Source organism: Mus caroli, chromosome X, assembly GCF_900094665.2.
Source record: "Mus caroli chromosome X, CAROLI_EIJ_v1.1, whole genome shotgun sequence".
Lineage (NCBI taxonomy): Eukaryota > Metazoa > Chordata > Mammalia > Rodentia > Muridae > Mus > Mus caroli.
The window spans coordinates 128,623,102-128,648,778 of record NC_034589.1 but is presented as its reverse complement, the minus strand read 5'-3'; the positions used below and the strand labels follow the sequence as shown (position 1 = coordinate 128,648,778).

At 39.5% G+C, this 25,677-nt stretch overlaps 1 protein-coding gene across 1 annotated transcript in view; it reads left to right on the top strand.

Annotated features, from left to right (window-relative positions):
* The first annotated feature begins 10,773 nt into the window (after window positions 1-10,773).
* The window catches only part of LOC110287254 (RNA-binding protein 41), a 39,890-nt gene continuing 24,986 nt past the window's right edge, over window positions 10,774-25,677 (top strand). Inside the window, exons 1-4 of the mRNA XM_029473533.1 lie at window positions 10,774-10,910; window positions 10,996-11,112; window positions 12,124-12,316; window positions 12,734-12,938. Coding sequence (XP_029329393.1) covers window positions 10,882-10,910; window positions 10,996-11,112; window positions 12,124-12,316; window positions 12,734-12,938 — 544 coding nt within the window. The 5' untranslated portion in view covers window positions 10,774-10,881. The remainder of the gene's footprint in view (window positions 10,911-10,995; window positions 11,113-12,123; window positions 12,317-12,733; window positions 12,939-25,677) is intronic.

Here is a 25,677-nt window from a genome sequence, read left to right as displayed (position 1 = left end):
TTAGTGGTAGTAAGTTTTATGAATAGAATAAATACTAGAACTGAATAGATTCACTTTGGGTACAAATGTTTCCATGAAATAGATAGCTATTTCAGTAAGTTTCTGTCAATACTCAAAATTACACAATGTAAACTGGACCTGGTAGCACAGGCCTATAATCTCTGCCACCTGGAAGGCTGACGTAGAGGGATCACAGATTCAAAGCTGGCCTGAATTCAACTAAATTAAGACCTTGTCGAAAAGAAGAAAAAAAAACAATGTCAGCCTGCAGTTTTGTGATAGAGTACTGTGCTAGCATACACAAGTTTCAATCTTTCATACTGAATTGGGGAGGGTAATGAGAGAGAATAATGCAGACTATTAAATCTTGTAGACTCTTAAAGGTAAACATGACTTTTGAGTAGATTCTTGAGTAATCTCTACTTTTAGAGTTCAATATTATTACCAATAATATACCCTAGATAAGGACAAAAGTCCTTATTTTGTGGGGGGGTTCTGATAAAGCTTGTATGGTAGCCCACATGTAAGTGGAGTTCCACATTCAGTAAAGTCAATATAATGTTGTATATGAATTTCTGGTTTTAAACTTCTGTTTATCTAATTCACAAGAGAGAAAAAAAAATCATCCCGGACAGCTTTGGGTTTTGCCAACTGTTTTATGAGAATCCAATGGTTTTCAAGTCTCCAAAGGTTTTCAGGTTTTCTTACTCCTTTTTGAACACTAGCAGAGGGATTTTTTTTTTTTTGCAAATTTTCTATATAAAGAGGAAGCTAAAGTCCCGTTTACTGTGTCCCTTCGCACTATCTTTACTGGAATTTGTAGTATGTTGACCCTCAGTACATAAAAGTGTCCAGTAGCTCCCAGATTAATCCAGTAAGTCAGTGGACTGTGTGGGATTTGAAGCCTTACACTAAATAGCCCCTAAAGAACATTTTGATTCTGGTTCTAACTTGTCTAAAAGACGTGACATTGCACAAACTAATGTTAATTTTTTTTTTTTTTGGTCTTTTTGAGACAGGGTTTCTCTGTATATCCCTGGCAGTCCTGAAACTCACTTTGTAGAACAGGCTGGCCTCTAACTCAGAAATCCGCCTGCCTCTGCCTCTTGAGTGCTGGGATTAAAGGCGTGCACCACCACGACCGGCTATGTTAATTTTTAAAGATCAGAAATAACCTGTTTTGCTAATAATTCTAAGGCAACCATTGTTACCTAGCTTAAATATTAACTGAAGGAAAGTTCTTGCATTTCTAATGTCATGGCCTTTTCTCAATACATAGCCGTTTTTCTTCTTTAAGAAGGAATTTGAAAGTCAGGGACAGGTTGTTTTTTTTTTTTTTTTTCCTTTTAATATTATATGTTCAGTAGAATCAAGAGAAGATTTTGATTTTTTAAAAACATTTTCCTTTAGTCTCAACTAACCGGGACCCCTGGGAGCTCCCAGAGACTGAGCCACCAACCAGACAGCATACAGGGGCTGGTTCAAGGCCCCTGGCACACATATAGCAGAGGACTGCCTGGTCCACCCTCAGTGAGAGAGGATGCACCTAATCCTGTAGAAACTTGGGGCCTCAGGGAAGGGGCTGCCTGGTAGTGGGGAGCACCCTCTCGAAGGCAAGAGGAGAGGAGGAATGGGATGAGGAACTGTGGGAGGGGTACAGGGTGGGTAACGGCTGGAATGTAAATAAAACAATTGAAAAATCATTTTCTATACGGCAGAATTAAAATTGCTTCCTAATGTATTTACCAGAAGCATACAGTAAACAAAGCACCTTCAGAAACACCCTGAAAACATGTCTTATTTATTAAAGAGGAACTTTTGGCTCAGTTAAACTAATCTTGTAGATTGGTATCATAGGGTTTTACTGCAATGAACAGACATGATGACCAAAGCAAGTCTTATAAGGACATTTAATTGGCCCGGCTTACAGGTTCAGAGGTTCAGTCCATCATCATCAAGGTGGGAGCATGGCAGCATCCAGGCAGGCATGGTGCAGGAGGAGCTGAGAGTTCTATATCTTCATCTGAAGGCTGCTAGTGGAAGACTGGCTTCCAGGCAGCTAAGATAAGGGTCTTAGAGCCCACTCCCACAGTGACACACCCACTTCAACAGGGCCACACTTCCTAATAGTGCTACTCCCTGGGCTGAGCAGATACAAACCATCACATAGAACCATTACCTTGTAGATTGACATACTTTTCAGTTTGTCACAAATTTGAGAAGTGGATTTTTTGTTTGAGTGTTTGTTTTTTGAGACAGGGTTTCTCTGTGTAGCCCTGGCTGTCCTGGAACTTACTCTGTAGACCAGGCTGGCCTTGAACTCAGAAATTCGCCTGCCTCTGCCTTTCAGGTGCTGGGGTTAAAGGCGTTCGCCACCACACCATGCTGAGAAGTGGATTTTTAAAATTAACTCATGATGAAGTGTCTAACACCAAAGGTCTTAAAGCTTTTTACAGATGGTGTGATGCACGTTTAAGATGGGAAAGGGATGTTGGGGAAGTATAATAGGTAGGACGCCTTACCTTGGCGCGGCTAGAAGTACAATGGCATTCCTTCTAGTAAAATTCTCCAGACATCTCTTGGTACCTACCACTTGGGTTGTCTGCAGTTATATACAGATACATAGAACGTTTTTCACGACCTTGCTTTCCACTTGCAATTCCACAGCCGTGTAACTGTCTTTTAGCTATCCATTCTCCAAGGAGATTTGTTGTGTAGTGTGTGTATCACTCCAGTATCAATAGACTGTTTTATTAGAACTAGACAAATTTACTATGATGATAAAATGCTCCATCCTTCCAAGAAGTCAAGCACACTATCAACCTTGGTATGTGTTCCTTTTCCCTATATTCACAAATTGTGTCAGGCGTGCAGTAGGCTGAGCACCTGTGTTAAGCCTCATCTCCTTAAAAAAAATTGCCTCACTCACAGACTGATGTGGCCCACAATTTGTTTATAGTTAAACTCAATCTTTATTCTACATCAGAACTACAAAGTGTTGTGTGTTTGCATTTATTTACTAGTGTGCTTCTAGAGCACTGACATTTGCATTTGGTAGATTGCAGATTAACTTTAATTCCTGTCATGATATTTTAAATCTGCTAGCCTCAAAGTTCTCGGGAAGTTCAAAGGTGTAGAGCTTCCCGTTTTGTTCCAGTAGCTGCCATTTGGTCTTTTTGCTGACTTGAACAGGATAGTATCAACGAGTTTGAGCAAGTCTGAACTTACTAGATAACCTTGGAGTCAGACAAGCTTTAAAATCATACAGCCTAAGTGTTCCCTATTCTTCTCAAGCAATGGTTCTCACCATTCCTAACGCTATGACCCTTTACCACAATTCCTCATCTTGTGGTGACCCTCAACAATAAAAGTGGGAAAACCCTGCTAATTAAGGTCGACGTCTACCATTGTCTGAATACCCTTCTGAGGTGTATCAGGGCTTCACCTTCACTGACCTTGTCCCCACCCCACGCCTCTACTTGTAGGATGTCCTGTGGCCTTCCTTAAGATTACGGGTTCAACTTCCTTTCTCCTGATAAGAAACCACAGACCTAACACCTGAAATTCCAGAAGTGTTTCCCCATGCTAATGAGGCATCTTATTACCTTGCCTGTGGTGTTCTTTGACCTTCCTGGATACTCCTTCCCCTGTCCCCAAAACCATATTAACCTTCCAAGTTAAGTTGATCTCTGCCCCTCCCTCCGACCTGACACAGCTGACCCACGCCACTTCCCTATGTATTTAGAGGGTTTCCAAACCCTCAGTACATTGTCTCTGTTCCCTTTGCCCTTGTGGACTGCTATTGGCCGAAGATCCTCGGAAACAGGAAGGGTCACACATAAAATTATTTTCATTGCTACTTCATAACTGTAAATCTGCTACTATTATGAACTGTAAGGTATATATCTGATATAGGATTTCTGTTATGCAAACCTGGCAAAAGGGTCGTTATAACCCCAGGAGGTCGTGACCCACACCTTGAGAACTGAGTATCCTCATTTTACATAAGAGGAAGCAGAATTCAACTAGTTAAAGAAATTTACTGAAATTCACAGTCCATAAACTTACCAAAACAAAATTTTAACATCCAGATTGGTGCAAAACCCTATTACATTATATTGTCAGTAACTGAGAACTGAAATCTAAACCCAAGTCTTAAGAACCCCAAAGTTTACAAGATATTTTTTCTTACCTGGCCCCTGATATAAGAACATTTCTATTTAATTAAAAAATAATCACTTAGATGAGACAGTAATACAGTTAAAAATTCAAAAAAATTCAAAGGGCATAAAGGTATGTTTGGCACACACCTGCAGTCCAATACTTGGGAGGCTCAGGCAGGAATATCACAAGTTAAAGGCCAGTCTGAGATACATACAAAAACCCTGTTTCAACACAATTTCAATAGGGACAAAACATATAAAGAGCTGTATTTTTTCCTTGTTCTTATCCCTCAACCATTGAATTCTGTCAATTGGAGACACTTACTGTCATTTGTTCTCATAGGAATAGCGCATGAATATGCAAGCATATATATATATATATATATTCCCCCTTTTATACAAATGCAAATATACTATATGTTATTCTGCAACTTGCTATTTTACTAGGTATCTTTTCAGAATTGTCATACAGAAGACTTTACCACATTGTCATCATTATATAGACTTCATTGAATGTATTTGGATAATTAAGCTCTACCCTCCCCCACCCCAGTATTCTGTTATAGACAGTAATTGAACAATAATACGCACAGATTAAGGATTTGTGGTACTGCAGATATTATTTGTAGATGTGTTCAATTTCAATAGTGACATCAAGTTGCACTTATTAGAGGTTGCACCAATTTATCCTCCTAACAATGATATGGAGAGTGACTTTTTCACCAGAATGTCAACAAAACGTATTGTCATTTTGATATCCTTTCCTAAGTTCTAAAAAAAAAAAAAATGCTATTTAGGGTACTTTTTTAAAAATCGTAAGTTTTTAAAAAATTTTTTATTTGATCTATTTTTTTACAGTCCAAATTTTATCCTCCTCCTGGTCCTCCTTCACCGTCTCTAAGAGGATGTCCCCACCCCTCCCACCTCCCACCCCTTCCCCTCTATCACCCAGCACCCATCCCAGAACTCCCCACTCCCTGGGGCCTCCAATCTCTTGAGGGTTAGATGCATCTTCTCTGACTGAACCCATACCCGGCAGACCTCTATTGTATGTGTGTTGAGGGGGGGACAGGTTAATTGAGACTGCTGGTCCTCCTACAGGGCCACCCTTCTCCTCAGCTTCTTCCAGCTTTCCCCTAATTCAACCACAGGGGTCAGTTGCTTCTGTCAGTTGGTTGGGTGTATACATCTGCATCTGACTCTTTCAGCTTCTTTTTGGGTCTTTCAGAGGGCAGTCATGATAGGCCCCTTTGTGAGCGCTCCATAGCCTCAGTAATAGAGTCAGGCCTTGGGACCTCCCCTTGAGCTAGATCCCACTTTGGGCCTGTTGCTAGACCTTCTTTTCCTCAGGCTCCTCTCCATTTCCATCTCAGTTATTCTTTCAGACAGGAACAATTATGGGTCAGAGATGTGACTGTGGGATGGTAACTCCATCCTTCACTTGATGCCCTGTCTTCCTGCTAGAGGTGGGCTCTTATAAGTTCCCTCTCCCTACTGTCAGGCATTTCATCTAAGGTCCCTCCCTTTGAGTCCCGAGAATCTCTCACTTTCCAGGTCTCTTGTACATTCTGGAGGGGTCTCCCCACCTCCTACCTCCCAAAGTTGCCCGTTTCCATTCCTTCTGCTGGCCCTCAGGGCTTCAGTCCTTTTCCCTCACCCAATACCTGATCATGTCCCCTTTGTCCCCTTTACCACCCAAGTCCTTCCCTCCTTTCCCCCTCCTGTGATTGCTTTCTTGTCCCTCCCAAGTGGAATTAAGGCATCCTCACTTGGGCCCTGCAGCATGTTTTCCACTATGTTCATAGTGACCTTATGACCTTATTTGTGATAGCCAGAAGTTGGAAGCCACCCAGATGTCCCTCAACTGAAGAATAGATACAGAAAATGTGATACATTTACACAATGGAGTGCTATTAAGAACAAGGACATCCTGAGTTTTGCAGGCAAATGGATGGAACTAGAAAATATCATCCTGTGTGAGGTAACCCAGACCCAAAAGGATGTGCATGGTATGTACTCACTAATAAGTGGATATTAACTTTAAAAAAGTGCAGAATACCCTGGATACAATCTACAGATCCCAAAAATCATAAGTTTTATTTTAACATAGTTCTAGATTTACATTAGAGCTTCATACTCTAGTGTTCCATATGTACTCTACTGTTTTTCTTAGAGTTCATGTCTAACACAACAGTATATTTGTCATGTACAATGAAACTTATTAAATAAAAACGATACTTTATTTATATGTACTTGGTTTTTACCGTGTGTCCTCTGTCTATTTCAAGATCCTACAATACATTTAGAAATCATATTTCTCTTGTTTCCTCATAAATGTGCAGAGTCTCAGAATTTTCTGCTTACCTTTTATAGTTTGGAGGCATGGTAGTAGTCCTCCTTTGTTTTATATTTTTGTTTTTGTTTTGGTTTTATTTTTTTTTTTTTTTTTTTTTTTTTTTTTTTTTTTTTTTTTTTTTTTTTTTTTTTTTGAGAATATGTAGACCTGGCTTGCTTTGAGCTATGTAGTTAAATGAGCTTTGTAGCTTGAAATTTCCATCTTATAAATTAATACATTTTCATAACTTTAGAGATACTTGCTTTTACATTTTGGGCCATTAAGAACACATACTTTTATTGTTTTTGTTATTCATGTTGTTGTTATTGTTGAGATTGGGTCTTGTATAGTCCAGGCTGCCTTTGAACTCAGTGTCTTCCCGAACAAGTATTCCACTCCCAGTTTGTGTGGTGTTGAGGATCCAACAGGGGGCTTTGTGCATGCATGTCAAGCCAGAACCTTACAGATTCAGCTACATCCCTAAACCCAGGAACCAATGCTTTTAAACACTTTTGTATACGAAGCTTTTTAAAAATAAGCTATGTTCTGCATCTGAATTTTTTGCCTGTATGTATGTGTGTGCTTGGTGTCCCCAAAACAAGTCAGATGCTCAGAACTGGAGTTATAGACAATTGTGAACTGCTGTATGGGAACTGAACTCCGGTTCAGTACCATATCTGACTCTGGCGTCGATATATTTTTATAAGATATTCAAAAGTCTGGGTACGTATTGCTTCTGACTTTAAACTAAGGGAACCCTGAAGGATCTGTTACAACTAAGAGAGAAGCATTAGTGCAAACAATGTGGTTAGACCAGAGGCTTTAGGGGAAACAGCAGGCAGGTCAGATAAATCCTTAAAAGAGGAGCCTTGCTGACAAGAACGAAGACGGTGATTAGAAACAATATAGGATTTATTGATACTTGGTGAAAAATCCAAGGAGCCAAAGGTGAATCCTAGGTTTATGAGCTTTATATTTTGGATGTTATCTTTAGCCTGGGCCAAAAATTCTTAATTTCCAATAAACCCATTACCCAATACTCGCTTTCTCTTTCCATTATCACATTACTACACTTCCCAGAGTTCCACGCTCCAACCTTCATCACCTTTGAGTCTGCCGCACAGATTGCTGGGAGTTGAGGTCTCCTTCCTATTTACCCAAGTTAGTGATAGGGGCCTGCGGAAACATGAAGAGGTAAGGGCATATCCGGGTTGCTGAAGGCAACTTTTATCTTTTACTATGACACTTTTGTGGTTTTTTTTTTTCCTTTTGTTTGGGATGTGTCACGTTCTTGAGGGGCGGGTTCTCTCCAGCGGGAAGACTAAGGACAAAGGAGGAGGGAAGGCCGGCAGGCTGGACCAGTCTGCTGGGGTGAAGTTCTGGAAGGGCTGTAGCCAGGCGGGTTTCCACTGGAATGTTTCCCTCAGGGCAGAAGCCTCTGGAGCTGCCTGGCCTCTCACATTCCTGACTCTCCGGATGCTCACGCCAGCCCCTCCCTGGCCCGCCCGCTGGTCCTGCTAGGTCTCACCCGCCAGAGGGTCAGAGGGTGGGCACTTTACTTTGTCTAGATTTTAAAGACATAATGGGCCCGCCACACCGGGTAGTGCTTTGAGATCTTCAAGTTACGGGGTGATAGTTTGCATCTCCAAATTGAGCGCAGCTCTGGCTCCGGGTGCTTTGGAAGAAGAAAGGGAAGTTCAGGGCAGTTTCCCCTCCTGGTTCTGCAGTAAATGGCCCTTTGAGCCTGGTGCGGACTTCCCTGAGGCCAAAGCTTCCCAGTTATTGACCGGACAGGAAACCTTAAGAAAAAGGAGCCACTTAGTTTTGGCTTCTCACTACCGTTGAATCTTCGCACTGGAACAATGGCACAAAGAACCTGTTTAGGCATACTTTCTCCTGAATTTTTTAAAAAGGGTTTTGTTGTTGCTTGTTTGTTTCATTTGTTGTCTTGTTTTCATGTTTCCTCTGCTTTAATTATTTTAATTATTCTGTGATGAGATTCCTCATACATGGAAAGTGAATCTAGTGTATAGCTTGGGTGATTATAAAAGAGCTGTTTGCTATACAGGTTAAGAGGTAGGACAGGATTCACATCGTGCCGTAGAAGCCCCCTTGGCTCTCAGATTGTTTCTTCCCCTTTTATCTAGGAGTTTGCACCAATTACAATTATTCCTTTGTCTTTTGTTTGTTTGTTTGTTTTTGTTTTGTTTTGTTTTGTTGGTTTTTTTAAAGACAAGGTTTCTCTGTATAGCCCTGGCTGTCCAGGAACTCATTCTGTAGACCAGACTGGCCTCAAACTCAGAGATCCGCTTGCCTTGGCCTCCTAGGTCCTGGGATTACAGGTGTGAGCCACCACAGCCCAGCTGTTTGTTCATGTTTTGTTTTTTGTTTTTTAGTTCATTTTCCACATATGAGTTTAATCCCTGAACAAAATATTCCTAGTATCATCTGTGCTTTAACCTTATATAAATGAGAATATATTGTCTTTTTCTGTGATAAGTTTTTAAAAAAAAAACCCACAGTATTTCTCAGTAGAGCCATGTGCGTTGATATGCTTATTCATGTTTAAAAAATTAAATTTAGCAGTAACTTTTGGGATTGTAAATAAAGATAGACTTAAAAGGTTTTTAAAAACTTAGTTCCAGAGTTATTTTAGAATATTTCAATATGGGTCCAGCTCTTTCTAGGAATCTTATAATTACAGGGATTTTCTGTACTTTATTATAAACCCCAGTAGACAAGGTCTGTTTGGTAAGAAATTCGATATTTAGTTTTCTCATGGATTTAAGTCATCTTTGTGTTTGTTCATGTGTCTCTCTACCCTGTTCTCACATGGTTACATGGTTGTGTTATTCCTTGGGACGTGAGTAAGAGTTCTTAATCACTTGAGGTTGGCTCACAGCCGTGATCCGGTTGTCTACCTCACAAGACGCTCTTCATACTTTCTGCCCTTCTTCAGAATTTCTTCTCTAATGGCTTCAGATCTTATGTCCTCAAATGGCTTCAGCTTCCTCTGTGTTGAGCCTCAGACTGTCCTCCCGGTAAGAACTGTAGCCAGTCAACGTTTGTTGTTGCTTCAGACCAGTGCCTTGGAAGTGCACTTCCTGGGAGGGTCTCAGAGTTGGAAGAGCTGCTCACCTCAGTGTAGGTAGTAGTGACACTGACCTTCCATTTCCTAGGCATTTATTCCAGCTGGAACCATTTTCCTTCCTTCATACCCACATTCTGTCAAGCTGTACCAACAGTTCGAAATTTGAGTGTTTTTATTTATGTGTCTGTCTGTCTTACTTTCTTAACGTCATTCACATCATTCACCTAAAGGCCTCTCCCATTGAATCCCTCCTTTGTATTTCTGCCAGTTCTGCCCTAGTCTGGACCTTCATTGCCACATACCTCAATAGTTTCCTAACTAGTTGCTCTAGTTATATCTTCTAATCCACATGGTCTTAAACACTGCTTACTCTTTGACACCCAGTGGACTGATAAATTGCTTCCTAATCTGCGTATGCTCAGGTCTGGTCCAAATCCCTTACTTCATGTATTTAAGGCTGTTCAAAGAGAGTATCTAAATAGAGGTTCCAGGTATCCCACAATTCATGGCCTGTCTCTTTATATTTGCTTTCCTTTACTTTGTCACATCCAATCTTTCACGTACCAGTTTAAGAATACTGTTCTGAAGTCATCTTTACCACTTTAGCTCCCAGGTTACCCCTTTCTTCTGCAAACTTCTACTCATTTGAGCATGTTTCTCTATTATTATTTAGATTCCCTCTCTTTAGAGGCGCAGGTACACAGCACAAGAGGATATACGTCTTCTCCCTAAATATATTACAAATTCCTTGATCAAAACTATGCCTAGAATATCTTTAATTTCTACAAGTAGTATCTTAGTTAACTTTTCTACTGCTGTGAAAAGACACCATGACCAACAGCAACCTGGGGAGGAAAGGGTTCATTCTAGCTTACAGCTCTGAGGTCACACTCCATCACTGAGGGAAGTCAGGGCAAGAACTCAAACTTGGCAGAAACCTGGAGGCAGGATCTGATGCAAAGGCCACGGAGGGGTGTTGTTTACCAGCTTGCTTCTCATGGCTTTCTCAGCCTGCTTTTTTATAGCACTCAGGACTACCAGCCCAGGTGTGGCACTGCACACAGTGAGTGTGGCCCTCCCGTATCAATGACCAATCAAGAAAGCACACCATAGGCTTACTCACCCATAGGCCACTTTGGTGAGGACATTCTCTCAATTCAGGTTCCCTCTTCCAAAATGACTCTGGCTTGTGTTGTTTGACACAAAACTAGCTAACACAGTGCCTCTTCTATGCATAGGTATTGACTGAATGTATAGTCAAATAATACTCAGGGCAGGAGACGATTGAAGACATGCGTTTGAACAAATGGATCGCTGATAGGTAATATAGATGGGGACATGTTTTCAGACTTTATGTGTCTTCTGCTTTCCCTATGGATTTTGTTCTTGTTTTATATCCGTTCCAGGGTAAATAGCTGTGTGAAGGATGAAGAACATGTCCTGGAGGAACTGGAAACAGAAGGTGAGAGGCAGCTGAAGAGCCTCCTTCAACATCAACTCGATACCTCTGTCTCCATTGAAGAGTGGGTATTGATTTGTAAACAGATTCTAGTAGACCCTTACCTGCGGGTTATCTATCCCTCTTCAAGCTTGATGGCGCAGGCCTCTCACCTAGCCACTTTCTTCAGAAGACCTCTTCAGATGAAATCAGATTTTGTTTTTGTGTCTTTCTGGAGGAAGTTTAAGTGTATATCATACCAAGCCCGGGTTAACTACTTTTACCGTGTCCTACTGTAGCACCCAGCATTTCCCCTAACATGACATTTATAATTCTTTATGCTCATTTCCTATTTAGTTGCATCCTTTCTACAATTCTTCATATAGGTGGCAGCTCTTTTGAGATTTTTATAGAAGATTTATTTTATGTGTTTGTATGTGGGGGCGGGGGTGGAGAAGGAGCGAGAGGGAGGGAGAGGAATTCGTTAGTTTATGTAAGCCCCATGTGTGCCAGTGCCTACAGAGACCAGAGGGGTTTAGAGCTCCTGGAACTAGAGTTTCCGGTGGTTGTGGCCTGCCATGCAAGTGCTGAGAACTTGCCCAGGTCCTGTGTAAGAGCAGTAAGAGCTCTTAACTGCTACGCCATCTCTCTAGCCCCTTGAGTTTCTTTTCTTTCTTTTTTTTTTTTTTNTTTTTGGTTTTGTCGAGACAGGGTTTCTCTGTGTTGCCCTGGCTGTCCTGGAACTCACTCTGTAGACCAGACTGGCCTCGAACTCAGAAATCCACCTGACTCTGCCTCCCAAATGCTGGGATTAAAGGCGTACGCCACCACTGCCCAGCGAGTTTCTTTTCTTTAAAATGTGAACTCTCAGAACAGAACACAGCATCTAATGTATAGCATGTACTCAGTTAACATTTGTTAATTTAGTCCTGGATTTGTGGGGGAATTCCATTTTGTTGCCCTGGTGCTTCACCTAGGCAATAAAATGGAAACGAGACTTTGCCTATGGACTTCATTGGACTTGTTTTAACAGGCGGCCCCATCACTGTGAATTCAACCACCAGATGTTCTTATTCACTTCTTTTGTGTTTTGCAGATGTGTCTCTAAGAAAAAGAGCTTTGCGCCTGGGACTATGTACAAGCCCTTTGGGAAGGAAGCAGCTGGGACAATGACTTTGTCCCAGTTCCAGACACTACATGAAAAAGACCAGGAAACTGCTTCTCTCAGGGAATTAGGGCTCAATGAAACTGAAATATTGATCTGGAAAAGCCATGTTTCTGGTGAAAAGGTAAACAGGCTCTTTTCATAAAAATATTTCTTTATTTTCATTTATGCCAGTTGGTAGGTGGCAGCAGGATACTCAGGAGATAAATCTCGTGCCCAATTTTGTGCCTCTATGCTGGGGTGTGTAAACCATCAACAGGCAGATACGGCTGAACTCCCCAACATAGTAGTTATTTCATTTTGTCATTGAGAACCTTTTTGTTCTGAGTTTTTCTAAAATTGAGTGTTGGGTCTGAATCTTCTTTGGTTTTTAAGATAGAGACATTGGCTAAAGAGAAGCTGTTGATTAGCCCTTAACTAAAACTTCCATAAACACTTCCAATTTCTGAGCCTTTCTCATCTTCTCTCTCACATGAGGTCTCTGATTCATGTTTGTACTGTATCCTTTTTGATATAAAGCACCTTATTTCCCTGCTTTCAGAGGACAAGGCTGAGGGCCACTCCCGAAGCAATACAGAAACGGCTTGAAGATATTAAAGAAAGAATCTCAGAGCGCCAGCGCATCCTTTGCCTGCCACAGAGGTTTTCAAAGAGCAAACAGTTGACCCGAAGAGAAATGGAAATTGAGAAGTCTTTATTTCAGGGAACTGATCGTCACTCCTTCCTTAAAGCTCTTTATTACCAAGGTATGGGATCCTCACTGACTCTGAAAGCTTCTTTAACTGGAAGAAAGACTTAACATCCAGCCATTAGATATGGGGAATTAGTGAAAGACAAGGTGTTACTACTCTTGAGAAATATATAGTCCCACAAGAGATACAAATATGTGTATAGTTACTAGCATGGAAAGTGTTATTCTAGAGGGTTTGCTCAAATGCCAAGGTGGCATGGAACACAAATGACGTACTGTCTTAACAGGACAGTGGGCATTTTTGTAATGTAAAGGGGAAGGAACATTACTGCTACTGAGTGGATAGGAGTCATACTGTGGAAGGACCTGGTACACGTAGGAAACAGCAAGAAGTTCAGTGTGGCACTGAAACAGTGTCTGGTCAGGAGTGATGGCTGATACACAAAAGGGAAGGGAAATACAGCTAGATCGTGACGAGTCTTTAGGCTGAACTGTAAGACAGTGCGAAATCTGTCCATAAACAGTATGTGTCTTAACCATAAAGAATTTGTTTACCAGGTAATTTTACTTTGCATGGTCAAAGGTACCCAGAAAGTGTTTAAGAAATGGTTTCTAGCCGTGTACTAGTCAGCTTAGAGGTGCCCACATGTATTCTTTAGGAGTAATGATAGATACATGGCTCAGTGCCACAGAAGCTCAGAGTTTTATTGGTGTGACTGAAGAGGGCCTCTCAGAAGGGGTAAGATCTACATACTCTTTTAAGCTCCTATAAGAGAGGAACTAGCATTTCAGTTGCAGTAATTGGTCGCGAGCACTGTTAATTGGGTTAGTTTGAAGAGATCAGGTTAAAAAGGTAGCTTGGAATACTCGGAAAACTGATTTGTTTGATAATACGAAGGTATATGGAGCTAGTTTCTTCAGTTAATGCATTTGAATACAGTAAGATAACAAAAACTGGACTTGGAAATGATCAAGTGTGGTGGTCAGTAAAGAAAATTAGAGAGAGGAAAGAGAGAGTGGCGTTAGAAGTCATTGAGTTATCAACTTGTCACCTGGAATGCTGATAGTGGGCTTGAGAGGTGGACTTAGTTGTAGGTGACAGGACTGAGGATGAAGGAGGAGACTCACTGAATGAGGATGGAGTGGACAGGAATAAGGCAGGGTACCGCTTATATTTCAAGGCTGTCTAAGTGAACACTTGGTAAAATGAAGTCTTTAGCGGACATTTTGAGGAAGGATGGTGCGTTTCATTCGGACCGGTTGAGTTGATGAGGATGGTGGGATGAGAATATACAGGTTCTGATGAACATTGAAACCGTGATGCTGAGGAGAGAAGTCAGAAGAGGGTCCATGGGACTAGCACTCATCTGCTTTATGATACGCTAAGTGATGGGATGGGATGATGAAGAGAGATAGGCTAGACAGGTGGCAGAGCTGTTGGTGAAGGGAGGAAGGAGCGAATGAACAGTTTTCTGTGGAGAGACATGGCATACTGAATGTGAACTTTGGCTCTGGAAGTAGACTGCCTGGGGCAAACCTGGCTCCCCTACTTCCTAGCTGTGTAGTGGTGATCACATTACCTCTCTATACTTCAGTGGCTTCCTCTGGGAAATGAAAGTTATCAGTCATAGCCATGCTGTGGAGTTGTTAGGACGAAGTGAGGGAACACATGGGAATCAGAGCAGGACCTGGTAGTGGGGTGATAGGTGGGAGTGTGTGTGTGTGTCTCTGTTCTCTTTCCTGTCGTTGAAACTCCTCGCTTTAAACCTTCACAGCATACCACAAAAAAGACAAGTGCAGACAAGTACATGACCTCAATGAAGAGGAAGATAAAATTAGGCACAAAAGGCAAGTCAAGGGTTTTCTTACAGTGTTAGATTTAGGACTGTAAACTAGGGTCCCAGACTTCTAAGTTGAGCACTTATTTCATTCCATAGTCACTTTATGACAATGTTTATAGAAAATAATTCAGAGAGAACATACTGTCCTGATATGAAATATTAAAGAGAGGAGTTAGTCAAAGTTGCCAAGCTTTTACATTTAGTTTTGTTTTGACTTCTATAGCTTTATTGTACCAAACATTATTGACCTGGCTGGTTTTTAGATCCCATTGCGCAAATAATTTCAAATATCATTAATCAATGTAATATTGATGATGATGGTAATAATTATATCATAAGTAGAATTTCATTTTGAAATGAACTTACAGTAAAATTGCATGGGGCCTTGTTTTGGTGTACAGTTCTGTGACTTGTAAATCATGTAGATTTCATGTATCCACCACCACAGTCAAGAGGGGAAGCAGCTCCATTCCTCAAACTCCCCTCACACTATCCCTGTTACAATCACCCCCATTGCTCGCCCCGAGTCCCCGGCTCTCACTTCTCTCCATTACTTCTGCTTTACCTTTTAGAGACTCATCTAAGTGGGATCGTGCAGTGTCTAACATTGCAAGGCTGGCTTCTTTCACTCAACAGAATGCTTTTGAGACTCATCCAAGTTGCTGTTTATATCAATAACTCATTCATTTTTGTTGTGGAGTCCCATTTCATTGTGTGGATATTCCATATCCATTCACGTATTGAAGTGGATTTGGGTTTTCCAGGTTATGGTCTTTATGAATGATATTGATATTAACATTCTTGTGCAGGTTTTTGTGTGAACATCAGTTTTTATTTCTCTAAGGTAAATATCTAGAAGTGGGATTACTGGGTCATATGGTAAGTGCACACTTAACTTTATATGAAACTGCCAAACCATTTTCCCGAGTGGCTGGACCATTTGCATTCCCACCAGTGATGTCTGAGCATCCCTGGCTCTCCATCTTTGTCAGCGTTTATTGTGATTGTTCTGATAGGTGGTGTTTGTATGTGCCTTTTCTCAGTGGTGACTGACGCTGACCATCTTCCCATTTGCTTTTTTTTTTTTTTTGCCATCCTTCTATTCTGTTTGTTAAGGTTTCTGGTCATGTAGCTATCATTTTCTCATTGGATTGTTTTTCCTTCCTATTGACCTTGGAGATTACTCGATTATATGCTAAACACAGTCCTCCACAGGATGTATGCTTTGCAAGTTTTTTTTAACAGTCTGGAGCTTGTAATTTTATTCTCTTAGTAGTATGTTTTTAATTGTGCTAAGATATATGTAACATAAAATTTGCCATTGTAACCATTTTTAAGTATTTACTTCTGGGGTGTTAAAATATATCTGTTATTCTCTAACTATTGCCAGCATCCATCTCCAGAGCTTTTAAAGTTACACACATTAAAAACTACTTTATCTTACCTCACACCCTCTGCCTTCTAGCAACCTCCATTCTACTTTTTGTGAATTTTACTACTCTATGTACCTCACATAAATAGAATCATACAATATTTATCCGTTATGATCAGGTTTTTTTACTTAGCATAAATGTCTTCATTGCTGATTCATGTTGTCGCATGTATCAGAATTCCATTCCTTTTTTAAGGCTGCATAATATTCCATTGTATATACATACTGCTTTGTTTAATCAATTCATTCATCCGTGGACACTTCAGTTACTTCCATTTTGTACTTATTGTGACTAATGCTTATGTGAACATTGGTGAACAAATGTTTGATATCTACTTTCAGTTCTTTGTGTACATATAAAGAAATGGAATTGCTGGATCTTATAATTTTGTTTCCTTTTTGACGAATCTCCCTACTGCTCTCTATACACACCGTCATTTTGCATTCCTACCAGCAATGCGCAGAAGTTCCAGTCCCTCTCAATTCTCAGGAGCACATGCTGTTTTTGGTCTTTTCTCTTTTTGGATAATTACTACTTTAAAAGGCATGACTTATCTTACTGTACTTTTGATTTGCATTTTCCTACCTAATGCTGCTCTGTATTTTTTTTTTTTTTTTTTTTTTTTTTTTTTTTTTTTTTTTTTTTNCACTTTATAGACCAGGCTGGCCTCGAACTCAGAAATCCGCCTGCCTCTGCCTCCCAAGTGCTGGGATTAAAGGCGTGTGCCACCACACCCCGCTGCTGCTGTGTATTTTTCATATACTATTTGACCATGTATCTTCTATAAATAGATACTCATTCAAGTATGTTGATATTAATAACTTCTCATATACATGATTTGTAGATATTTTCTCTTGTTCTTCGTCTGCTTTTAACTTTTTATAATATCCTTTAATGTGAACAGTTCTCTAATTTTTCTTCCTTTATTTTGTTTTTCTGAGACAGGGCTTCTCTGTGTAGCCGTGGCTGTCATAGAACTCACTGTGCAGACCAGACTGGCCTCAAACTCAAAGATCCATCTGCCTCTGCCTCCTGCATGCTGGGATTAAAGGTGTGTGCTACCGCCACCTGGCTATTTTCCTTCCTTTATCTATGCCTCTGTTAGCATATCTAAGAAGTCAGCACGAAATCCAATATCAAGAAGTCATTTCATCTATGTTATCTTCTGAGCCGTTACATTTTCTGTGTTGCTGTTTAGGTCTTTGATCCATTTTGAGTAAATTTTGCATATGGCATAAGAGAAGGCTTCAGTTTCATCTTATACTTGCTACTACTGAGTTTTCCCAGGACCATTTTTTGAAGACTGCTGTTGTTTCTGCACTGAGTAATCTCTGTTCAAAGATCATTTACCATATGGATGAGAGTTTATTTCCAGGCTCGTTGGTGGTATATGTGTCTGGCTTTATGCCAGTAGCATGCTGTTTTGTTTTGTTTTGTTTTGTTTTGTTTTGTTTTGTTTTGTTTTGTTTTGTTTTGTTTTGTTTCATTTGAGACAGGGTCTCTCTACAAATCAAGTTCAGTCCATTTAATGTTGCAAACATTGGCATGTCAGCTGGTGGTTTTATCATGTAGGTCTTGTTTAGGCAACCATATTATTGAGACTTTATGGGTGAAGCTTCTCATGCCTTTTTGATTAAGGTTTTTTTGTTTGCTTATTTTAAAGTATTAGCTTATGTTGATAAGATAGGATTTGCATTTATTAGTTTGTTCGTTTGTTTATGGAATTAGTTTTATCTAGTATGTCATTTTAATTAACTTGATGAAATTCTTCCCACCCCCTACCAGTGTAGATGCGGGTGTGTGTCTTTTATTCCCTACCTGGCTATCTTATGGATTACAGTTAACATTTTAGATTAAACAAATTAGTTGACATTCATGGCAACATAATTTTAATCATATCTAAAATGTGGTTATATTTCTGTTCTTTTATACTGTTATACAGATTACCTCTGTGTAGATTTTCAAGTACTATAGCAGTTTTGTAATTATTGCTTTACATCAGATCAGACAAAGATCTGATGATCACACCATGGTTTTTTTTATACCTATGTAGTCAACTTTATGAGTGCTGTTCCTCTCTGCATCTGAGCTACTATGCACTATTCACTCACTTAGCCCTAAAGGATTTACTTCCTTGTAGGGTAGGTCTTCTGGTAAGGAATTCTTTATCTGATAATTTCTTCTTCAGTTGTTAATTATAGTTTTTATTTTAAAAAGCACTATTAGCATATATTAATTATTACAAAATACTGAGTGTCTTTGTGACTTATCTTATATGCATATAATATACTTCAGTTGTAGTCATCCTCCTGTTGTTCACTGGTTTTTCTTTTTCCTCTTCTCTGAAGACATTTTGATGGATGAGAACTTTTGGTGCACGGCCTTTCTCTTGTAGCACATTGAATATGCCATCTTATTGCCTCTGGCCACTGTGGTTTCTGTAAGTCAGTTGTTATTTCTACTTGGACCTCTTTCCATGAGTCTCTTCTCTTGAGTTGCTGTTTTAACAATTCATTCTCGGGCTGGAGAGAGAGCTTAGCCAATAATATGCTTGTCATGTAAACATGAGAACTTGAGTTCAAACCCCAGAACCCACAAAAAACGAAACAAAACAAAAGAAAAAAAACTGGGCATAGTGATATGTGCTTGCAATCCTGGGGCTAAAGAGGCAAAGATACGTGTATCCCTGAGCCTTACTGCTTGGGGAGCTCTAAGCCATTGAGAGATCCTGTCTCAAAAAAGCAAAGTAAATGGCTCCTGAGGAACAACAGTGAGGTTGTCCTGTGTCCTATACATACACGGTCACTTATATACATGTCAAGTCTCTGTAACACATGAGTTACCCCCCCACACACACATGCACACATACAAACCCATCCGTGCACATGTGCACATGTATACACACACACACACATACACACACACATTTACTCTTTGCATCCCCTTTGGAGTTTGGAGATATATATATATATATATCAGTTTGGAGATGTTACTAGCCATTGCTTCTTGAAATGTTTTGTTTTTGTTGTTGTTGTTGTTGTTTGTTCCTACCCGCTCTTTCAGCTTCTGAGAGTCCTGTGCTCTGTGTGTGCTGTCAGAAAGGGTTAATCATTTGCCTCGTCCGCTGAGGCTGTTACTATGTCCTTGCCCTTCTTTGTTTTTCTTTCCCGGACTAGATTATTGTTCTCTGAGTAGATAGTGGGGTTATCTTCAAGTTTGTGGAGTCTTTCTTCTGCTAGCTCAAATCTGTTAAGTTCTGAGAAGTGGTCACGTCAGTTACTCTGCCTGCAACTCCAGAGTTTCTGCTTCGCTCTTCATTTTCATGTCCTCCGCTTACTTTTAGTTTCCATTTTATCAGATAGTCTGGGGTTTTTTTCTTCAGTTGTTTAAGGAACTTAGAATAACTGTTTTAAATTTTTGTCTAGTTAGCCTAACATGATTTTATTGATTTTTTTTTCTCTACCTGTGTATAAGTCATACTTTCCTCTTCCATTATAATATGTTGTATATTTTATTGAAAATAAATAGTATAATGTAGTAAATCAAAAAAGCAGTACACCATTGCTACTACCTCATGGATTTGTTGATGCCCTTGCTTAGTAAATGTCCTTTGTATTTAATTCTAAGAATTATGTCTTCTCTTTGCTTCCTTAGCAAAGTAATTCTCTAACAACTGAAGAGAGTTCCTTAAGGGTCTTGCACCAGAATGTCTATCATCATTTGCTTAAGGATCTGTGTATAAGTAGCTGGGAACACTCTTTCAATACCCAAAGGCTTGCCGGCTCTGCCTGTGACGTCACCTCCTATTCAAGCTAAGCCTTACTGTCAGCCCACCGTGAGATAATAGGGTCTTCTCGGATCCCAGCTGTCCTGGGTATATACACAGCTTTGTTTATGTTCATTGCCTCCCAGATTCTTGGGAACATATTTGAATCTTTGCAGGCCTGCTTCCCCCTTTAAGTTTCTACTCGGACTCAGTATATTTTGCTCGTCCTTGCCCTTCATTCCCTCCCCTCCTTTCTGTACTTCTCTACATCTCACCCTCCCCATCTTCCTGCACTCTTTTTTTTTTAATAACTGCAATGAACATAATGTCCTGAAGCTCATATGTGCATGGGTATAGGGCAGTCCCTATAGAGCATGGTCAACCTACCAGGGCCCCATACCCTTTCAGAAAAGTGACTCAGCCTTCCTTAATAGCCATTAACTGCCAAGAACTCCTCAGCTCAGGATGGGGGCTTTCACTTCCCTGCCCCCCGTCCCGCTTACACGCTGGAATGTTGGCTCTCTTGATCCTGTGTGGGATCGTTTCATTGGCCCTTTTTTAGTCTTCAATGTTAATTCCATGTCAAGCAGATGTACTGTATATAACCTCCACCACTTAATTTTGACAAATGCCATAGGGATGAACTCTTTTTACAGTAAGGGGTATCAGTCAGATCAAAAACAGACAAGTCTTCAGAATGGTGCTTTCCCACGGGATGCCAGGCATATGAAATAGTGCAGATTTTCTGAGGATGGGCTATTTTTTTTTTTTTTTTTGGTAATATTCTAGAACAGTTCTGCCCTCTAAGTTCAGCTGTGCTGCTGGGTTCTAGCTTCTATAATGACAATAATGTTGCACTTTTTAGGGCTTTGAAGCTGCAGAGAAAGAGATGATATTATAGAAAGTTGAAATGCTACAAGCCTTACTTACTAACCTTACTTTTTCTTGAAACACTCTGTTCCATGTTTTATTTTAAGTGTTTAATTTTCTACCAAAATTGATTTTGACTTTTTTTTTTTTTGCCGGTGTTCTTTCTGCTTTTAGGACCGAGCTCTTTAGAGGTTTTCATTCTGTCATCCCAGGATTGCCTTCCCACCATCCGTTTACCTCTCCCTATTAGTATTACCGCATTTGGGGAAGAGGAGGCTTTTACAGCATGGAGCTGGCTCATGTTTTCTACTTTATTGAGTTAGCATTTACTGCATACCATAAAACTTGTTCCTTAAGTGCACACTTCAGTGATTTGTAGTAAATTTATAGAATTCATCAACCATAACAACAATCTAGTTTTAGGACATTGCCATCACCTAAAGGACTGCTATTAGGTTTTGTATATACTCGAGTCTTGGGCAGCCACTGAGAAAATATCCATCCCTACGGATTTACCTATTTGAGACATTTTATATAAATGATTCATATAATATATGGTGCTCTCAACTTCAGTGTAATGTTTTCATTGTATCTAGAACATTATTTCTAGAGCTAGTAGTTTTCCAGTGTTTCTTGAGTGATTCTGTGTGCATGCTGAAAATATCTTCAACCCTAACCTATGAACTTTGCAATCTCAGCTTCCCTTTCTTGTTTGCACAGAACCTCTTGGTTAATCAAAAGTGATGCCACGGGACTTTTTCAGGTCTTTTCTGAACATGCAGAAACCTAAGTCTGTTTGTCTGTCTGTATATGTGTATGTGTGTATGTATGGGCAGGCCTACATATATGTTAGATGTTTTTAGAGCTTCATATAAGCATCTCATTTTTGAGATTTGCCTTTTGAAGCCTTTTTAAAAAGCCTTTTATTAACATGTGTTTTCTCCAACTGTTATCTTCACCTCTGTGAAATTCAACAATTGTCTATGAACATCTTTGCCAAAACCTCCTAGAAGAAAAGGTTGTGATCACTTTCTGAGCTTTGAGTTTGTTCAGATAAAGGGAGTGTCTCTTGAATTTCCTGAAGGAACAGTAGTTCCAAGGGGCTGCTGCCTCATTCTTCGCCCTCTACTGGTGGCCCTGTTGTTGGTTTTGTTTGTTTTCTATTGATTTCGAATACAGGCTTTCAAGGTTAACCACCAAACTAGGAGTTGGGATGGAAGTAGGGTAGATTAAAGCACTGAAAAACTCATTATTCTTGCAGAGATCCAGCTATTCTTCCTAAGAAATCTTTCCCAGTGTGTTGGACTATTTTCTAGAACTGTAAGAATTGGTTCTGATGATTTTCTTATTGCCTTTTTGGAAGCGATGTTTCAAAGGTTCCTACTCTACTGTTTTTCTGGCATCGTTTTAATGACATATAGTTCAGAACGCTGAAGTTTGTGATTTTTGATTCCATGTAAGCTACTGCTTTTTGAGACTTCTATTTTTTGATCTTATGATGAAGAATTTTTTCTAACTTAGGAACATACCAATTTTCTCCTCTCTTCTAAAAGACTGCAGTTTCAGCTCAGCTCACACATGTAAGTCTATGAACCATTTTGAGTTACTTTGGCATATGAGAGAGATTTATATTCATCTGGTTGCATATATATGTATATACACATATATATACACATACATAGAGATTATATGTAGATTATATGTACAATTGTCATTGCATATGAAAACACTGCCATTTCACATTAAAATTGTCTTGACACTATTGTAGAAAGTCAATTTACCATCATCGTAAACTTTTTTTCTTTCTGTTTCTGATCTTTTTATTTCCATCTTCCAAGTACTGGGATTAAGCTGCTAAGTCTGGCGGTCTTTCTATTTTCAGCAACTTAATGAGATCTGAGCGTGAGTTCCTTAGTTTAGATTTTAGGTCTTTAACCACTTAGCTGTCTGCTACTGTTCATTAGCCACACACTTCAAGTGGACCATATATTCTCACCAAGGTTTGTAACTCTACTTTGTGGGTTAGACTAGGTAAGCTTTATAAACTGTACTTCATGGGATAGACAGAGTGAAGGGAGTTTATTTTATCTTACCTAGAAACTGAAGTCCTAGCAGCTGATACTCTTTGAAGGCTTATTTATGCCAGTCATTGTGCTAAACGTTTTTTTTTTTTTTTTTTTTTTTTTTTTTTCAAACTGATGCATTTACTTCTGGTAACAGCTCTGTAAGATGTGAAATTATTACATATATTTTGCAGATGACAAAACTGAGCTTCTGAGGAGAATAAGTAACTTTCCTCAAACCCAGTTGTTAATTAACTATGCTGTCCCTGAAATATACCATCTTTAGAAAAATCAATGATGGCGTTGACTATGGCCCTTGCGTATATGATTTTCAAAAGACTATCTTGAAACAGCCTTCTTTCCCTTTGCAGTATGGGAGATTGAACTTATATAGCAGGCAAATGCTCTGCCACTGAGCTAGATCTCCAACTGTTGAGACAAACTTTCTTTGAATTATGCAAGATCATTTTAAAATGAAATTCATGGAAAAGCTGAGATGTATTATTTCTAGAAATATTCTCCTGGAAATAAGTCTAAAATATAGTCTTTGGCCATGATTTTTCTCTTTTTGGCTAATTTTTGTTTGTTTGTTTTTTTGACAGTCATGCCGTGTAATGCTGACAGACCTGGTACTTGCTGTGTAGCCCAGGCTGGCATTGAGCTCTTGGCAATCAACTGATCTCAGCCTCTCGAGTATGGAGATTACAGGCATGCACACCATGCCCAGCTACAGTCTTTTTCCTTACCTTAATAGCTCTCCAGATTCTTTTACCTGGTATGCCGTGTCTTCAATAGTGTTGAGATCTACTTCTTTTACCTTTTTCTTTGTAATCTCTCTTGTCTTGCCTGCTTCCTCTTCCTTCCTAGTCTCATTCAGTTCTAACCTCAGGGATCTATCTGTCTGTCTGTCTATCTATCTATCTATCTATCTATCTATCTATCTATCTTTGCTTTCTTGTCTTTATTTCATGCCTCCTTAGACAAGTCTCAGCTAATTGTCTTCCTTTAACCTGCCTTGTGAGCTCTACTGGAGAAAAATCACGTCACTTTTGGGTCGTTAGTACTTCACTAAATTCCTCATCTTTGGCGCCATCTAAAGCTTGCCGCCTGACCCCCTCTGTCTGTATCTCCTGGTCCCCAGGCAGCTCTCTGTTTCACTCCTTATCAGGACAATTGGGAGATACTCAGTCCTTTCCCTGTCCTACCCTTTCATTAGTTTTAACAGATAGCTTTCTGTCCAATTTCAAAGCAACAAGAACTTGCATCTGCTTGGTCCTCCAGCACTCTGCAGACTTCTGCTTTCTCATTCTCCCTTTCTTCCCACTTCTCTCAGAGACAGGGGACTCTTTGGTGCTTAATGCTAATCTTTATACTCCAGTGCTGGAGTCCATCCTTATCTCCTAAGGGGCTGCAGCTGGGGCCCGCTTTTCCTTTGAGGACTTCAATTGGGTCATTTGCCAGTTTCCCCCGAGTACATACTATTTCTATCTAAAGAACTTGAAGACTGGGGGCAAGGGGATGTCCTTCAGCATTTTAAATTCTTGGAAAAACAAAACACTTGGATTTTCTTCTTTTACTATATACCATAAGCAGCAGTTAGAGAGCCAGACTTATATGCATCGGTTAATATTTCTGATATCTTAAGTAGGGAGTTTTTCAATGAAAAAATTTCAAACATCCAGAAAAGTAAAAAAGGTTTCCCACAAACACCCATTACATCACAATCTATATTGTATCCTTGATATACTTTATCGCATATCTAATTTGTACTTCTAAATACGTATCAATGTATTTTGCTTATACATGCATTTTAAAAGTTGATATAAATATAGATTCTCAAATACATCAGCATTCATATTGTTAGCTATAGTTAAATATTTATTTTGATTCTATCTTCATAAAATTTTCATGTTATAATATATATAAACCTTAAGTGTCCATCTGCCCATTTATAGACAGTGTATGGTTATGAATGGTGATATGCTAATAAGAAAGGGCATTGGCTCTTCAGGCACTGACTGGTTTGTATCATTTGCCAGTTTCCATGGTCTACATATTTCCACTGTGAACAGTTGCAGGCTATACCAATCTGTCATTACTCAGTATGAAAATGGGTGCACACAAACCTTAGGCCATCTACAGCACATCATTACATGTGTATAACCCAACACTTATCAAATTGCATAGCTTACCATCATTCCAGAAATTCCCATCATACTTCTTTCCCATAACTCCCATCCTATTCACCCAGAGGCAGATCATACTTTGATTTGTTTTCCCATGTAGATTTGTTTCTATAGTGTCTAAATAGTTCTGTTCTCCTCTAGAACTTTTTATAGGTAAAACAATACAGTATTCTTTGCATAAAACATACCTAATTCAGCATAAAGATTTTGAGGTACACTGTTATGTATACCAATAGTTTATCTCTTTCTCTAATATAATTTGTAGAAGAATTTTCAATAATCATTGTATTAGATTTCTAAGGCTGCTAGTAAACTCACATAAATCTGGTTTTTGTATAACATAAATTTATCTCCTTCACAGTTTTGGAGGCAAATTAAAGTGGTGATGGGCCAGTCTTTGTGTTGGCTTTAAGAGCATATCCATCCTAGCCTTTTCTAGCCTATACTACTTGCCTGTACTCCTTGATATTCTGTGGCATGTGTTGATACATTATTCTAATTTTACTTCTGTCTTCAAAATGGCATTCTCTTTGTCTGTTTCTGTATATTCATTTTACCTGTAGAGTATTGTATTCACTGGGGTTTGAACGCACCCTAACCCAGTATTAGCTTATAGTAGTTTAACAACAGATTTA